Source organism: Triticum dicoccoides, chromosome 1A, assembly GCF_002162155.2.
Source record: "Triticum dicoccoides isolate Atlit2015 ecotype Zavitan chromosome 1A, WEW_v2.0, whole genome shotgun sequence".
Taxonomy (NCBI): domain Eukaryota; kingdom Viridiplantae; phylum Streptophyta; class Magnoliopsida; order Poales; family Poaceae; genus Triticum; species Triticum dicoccoides.
In genome coordinates, this window is record NC_041380.1 from 42,520,074 (window position 1) to 42,524,637 (window position 4,564).

The 4,564-nt window shown below is 48.5% G+C and overlaps 1 protein-coding gene across 1 annotated transcript; it reads left to right on the plus strand.

Moving 5' to 3' along the window:
- The first annotated feature begins 3,087 nt into the window (after positions 1 to 3,087).
- LOC119358585 (pentatricopeptide repeat-containing protein At4g38150-like) lies at positions 3,088 to 4,075 on the plus strand. Its single transcript, XM_037625089.1, has one exon. It carries the CDS (start codon positions 3,136 to 3,138, stop codon positions 3,943 to 3,945), a length of 810 nt encoding a protein of 269 aa, XP_037480986.1. The 5' UTR covers positions 3,088 to 3,135; the 3' UTR covers positions 3,946 to 4,075.
- Positions 4,076 to 4,564: the final 489 nt, after the last annotated feature.

Below are 4,564 nucleotides of genomic sequence, written 5' to 3' on the forward strand. Positions count from 1 at the left end.
TAAACTATCCACCGCACCGTTGAAAGTGGGTGATCCCGCCAACAAGGTGACGGATGCTATCCCCGACAAGGGGGAAGCTAGTAGTGAAAAGGCTCCTTCTTCTAGTGGTAAGAATGGCACCGACATCTTTGCCCATGTGGAACCACCACTTGTTTATGGTGGACCGATTCCTTCCACTCATTTGAATCATGCCGGTCCTCCTCCTAAGATTGTGAAAAATGAGGACTTTGATTCTTGGGTTTACCGCTTTAAACGTCATTTAAATCATGTGAACACTAACCTTTGGAGAATCATCGAAGAAGGTTTTTATCCGCATGATCCAAGCAACTTCACTCCTCGAGAAGCCGCGGATAATCAATTCAATGAGAATGCTCTCTTCATCATTCAAGATGCAATTCCACCCGAAGACCTACCTCATCTTTGTCCCTTTGCCTTGGCCAAAGATGCATGGCGTTGTGTTGTCTCTCTCTACCGGGGAAGCGCAAGCATTCAACGCTCCAATTATGAAGTGGTACAAGATAAGGCCGATGAGTTTGCAATGAAAGAAGATGAAGAACCTCGTGAGCTTTATCGGAGAGTAACCAAACTCGCGGTCTCACTACGAGATCACGGGAGCAAGGACACGGATGACAATTGGATCAAGCGCAAATTCCTCAAGGCAATGATGCCCTATCACAAGGCCATGTCCTCCGTCATTCGTCAAAGACCGGACTTCCACACTTTGACCTCAAGCGAAGTGTTGGATGAGTTTGTGGCCATGAACATTTTGGACAAGACCGCCGACAATGCGGTGCTCCGTTCTCAACGGGCAAAGAAGCCTAACCTAGCATTGAAGGCCAAGCTCACCGTGAAAGAAGAAGAAGAGGAAGAAGAGGAGAGCAACCCCGAAGATATGAAGTATGCATATCATGAACACATGGCACTTGCTTCAAGGCAATTTTGGAGCAAGAAAAACTCGAGGCCAAACTTTAGCAAAAGCAATTCGAGTGGCACAAGGGGCAAGAAACGTGTAAGGACTTGCTACAATTGCGGCAACGTGAGTCATTTCATTGCAGAATGCCTGTATGAGAAGAGGGAAGACAATGGTGGCAAGCTCATCCGAAAGGACAAGGCCAAGTCATTCCCCAACAAGAACAACTTCACCAAGAAGACTCCTCCCAAGGCTTTGGTTGTGCAAGAAGAGTACAATGAGGATGATGACGATGATGAAGATGGTGAGTCGGTTGCCATGGCCTCCGTTGCCATTGCAACAACGTCACGGGTGTCTCTCTTCGACTCACCCAATGAGAGCGTCACCGCCAAGTGCCTCATGGCTAAAGCCACCAACAAGGTAACCTCCAACATCAAAACTACCATCATTAATCATCCTTCCTCGATGGATAGCATTAATGAACTTGAGGGAGCTAATGTGGAGGCTAACGAGTTTGAGGCCTTTATGGGCAAATTCAAGGGAAAATCCAAGAAGCACTTTGTTGCTCTCTTGGAATAACTTGGTGAAGCCAATGACATGATCAAGGCTCACAAAGACACCATCTCTAAGATGGAAGGGCATAGTCGTGACTATGCCGATGAGATTTCGGATATTTCCAATGCTCTTGAGGAAGGGCGTGGTCTTCGCTTGGCTCTTGAGGAGTCACACAGCGTTGATCATGCTAAGTTAAAGAAAGATTATAATCATGTCCTCATTGTTTCTCGTGTGCTAAATTCCGAGAAGGCCAAACTCGGGGTTGATCTTGCTAGACTCAAAGAGGAGTTTGATATACTTGACAAGGCCCACAAGGCCTTGAAGGGTATTCATGCTAGTCTCAAGGAGTCTCATGATCAACTCCAAGTGAAGCTAACTAAGGAGAAAGCAACTTTTCCTCATATGGTTTTAATTGATAATGCAAATGCTACTAACCCGTGTTGTGAGCATATACATCTTGTTGAGGAAAATGCGAAGTTGAAGGAGCAACTTGAGAGAGGTCTTGCGACTTGCATACAAGGCAAGAAGAACCTCAACGATCTCTTGATCAACCAAAAGGGAGGTGTGGCCAAGGAAGGGGTTGGGTACGTGCCCGACTCCAAGAACAAGAAGAAGAATGACAAGACCAAACGACCTCCTCCCCTCATGCAAACCTTTGTGAGGGAGGGAGAGAGTGCCCCCGAGGAGAAGAAGAACAATGTCAAGAAGAGCAATGCCACCCCTCTCAACAAAGCCGGCGATTTTAACCCTTCTATGTGTTATGCCGTGCTAGTGATGGGCATGTTTATGCCAAATTTGTTGGTTCTCTTCATGAATACATTGAATGGTCTATTTGGGTTCCAAAAACCCTTGTTACTAATATCAAAGGACCCATTACAAAATGGGTACCTAAAACTAAGCATTGATCTTTTGTAGGTGTTTGCTTCCGGTGGGGGATCATGGTTACTCGATAGCGGAGCTACAAATCATATGACCGGAAGTAAGGACTTGGTGGTGGACGTGCACAAGGTTCCATCTATGCCCACCAATGTCGAGTGGGGTGACGCCTCATCTTCTAAGGTATTGGGACTTCGCAAGGTGGTCATCTCTCATGATCTCACGATCGAGAAGGTCATGCTTGTTGAGTCCCTTGCATACAATTTACTTTCCGTTCGTCAACTTACTATCATGGGCTCTTGTTTGTCAGTCATCTTCTCCACCAGATTCACAGCGGATAGAGCCTACACGAAACTTGCCATAGTGCAACACAGGAGTGCATATGTCTTAAGGATCTACCAATGACATGTTTTGCGTTTTAGAGTGTCCGTGATTAACAGAGAATGCTTCGCCAACCTCCATAGAAACATCTTGATCTTTGATGCCATGCCTATCTTTAGTCTTGGGCTGAGTTTGTTTGAAAAATCTGTGTGAATCAAAACCAGGTCCAATTATCACAAAGGGGGTCGACACACGCAGAAAGATCAATTGGCTGAGCCCAAGCGTTTCTGTTTGTTTGAACCAAAATCATCACCACGCGTCCGGGCTGTACTACCAGATCCGATGGCCACCGTGTGCTTGCTTGCCATCCGACGGCCTACAAGTCCAAGGATCGGTAGTCTGTCTGGTACCCTGTGAGAGTAGAACCCACGGACTCAGACCACCGCCGCAGTGCTCCGCCTCTCCCTCCCCCCATGGCCACCGCCGCAGTCCGCCGCCTCCTCCGTCCGCCCCCCTCCACCGCCTTGTCCACTGCCCGCCGCCTCCTCTCCTCCACCGCTTCCCCACCGCCGAACCGCAGCCCCAACACCAACAGCCCCGCCTCCTTCGACTGGTCCGACGACGACGAGAGTTCCCCCGCACCTCCACCGGCATCCCCGGCAAAGAACCCCATTCTGCCGCCGCCCTACGACCCCTTCAGCAAGAAGCCCGCCGTGGCCGACCCACCCGACCCCACCAACCTTCAGGAGGTCTTCCACCGGATGCGCGCCGGAGGGCTCACCGACTATGCCATCAAGATGTTCGACGGATTGTCCAAGGACGGGCTCACGCACGAAGCGTTGGCTCTCTTCTCGGTCATCAAGGATAAGGGCGCCATGCCTGATGTCGTCGCCCACACCGCCGTCCTGGAGGCTTACGCGAATGCTGGCCCCGCCCACTGGCGCGACGCCGTGCGGACCTACAAGCGCATGCTCTCCAGCGCGGTAGCGCCAAACGCGTACACCATGGCCGTGCTCATCAAGGGGCTTGCGGCGAGCGACCGGTGTGCAGAGGCAGGCAAGTACCTGCTGGAGATGCTCGACCGTGGGATGCGGCCCAATGTGGAGACGTGCCTGGCTGCCTTTGAGGCGCACGTCAGGATGGACAAGGTGGAAGAGGGGAAGGCTCTGCTGGAGATGATGAAGAAGAAGGGGTTCACGTTGGACGAGGAGGCAGTGCGCAGCGGTACCGTCAAGCGGGGGCATGTCTTCAAGGGTGTCATGAACCTGCTCTTTGGAAAGTGATAATGGTATGCACACTGTTTTGTTAATATAGGACATGTTGTTGCATAACCAATTGTTGGTTCGTAACTTGTCAGGATTCTACTTGAAATCGAAATGTCTACTGGTTGTCTGTTGCACAGGACCGGGTTGATATCCTGTCTTCCATGGCTTGCTTCTCCCTTATGATTAGTGTTTGAAGTTTGTTGTGTTTTTCTTTTTTCATTTGAATGATGATGCATGCATTTTAATCAGTTGTGAAACTGATTCCCATTAATCATAGAATCGTAGTGATGATAGTAATTCAGGTTTCAGAATAGGTATTGTGCAAGATTATCTCTACTGCTCTGAACTAGCATTGTTTTATCCAAGGGAGCTAAAGCTGATGAATAAACATGGATATAATTTTTATCATGACCAGACACACACTATCATGATCTTTATGGTTACGCATTTTGAAGCTATTGTGGCAGCAACAGCAGGAACAAAACCGTTGGTGAAGAAGTATCTGATTCAAAAATTCAAATACAAAGATTTCATGCTTCCTCTCAACATATAAACATAGCATATCTTGGTGTTGTAAACTGGATTTATCTTTGTTCTGTACCGTGTTATCTTCATTCATGCCTTATTTCAGCTCTGT

Bases quoted from the DNA above. Each gene is read 5' to 3' on its own strand.
- LOC119358585 (XM_037625089.1), top strand. From the start codon at position 3,136: ATGGCCACCGCCGCAGTCCGCCGCCTCCTCCGTCCGCCCCCCTCCACC.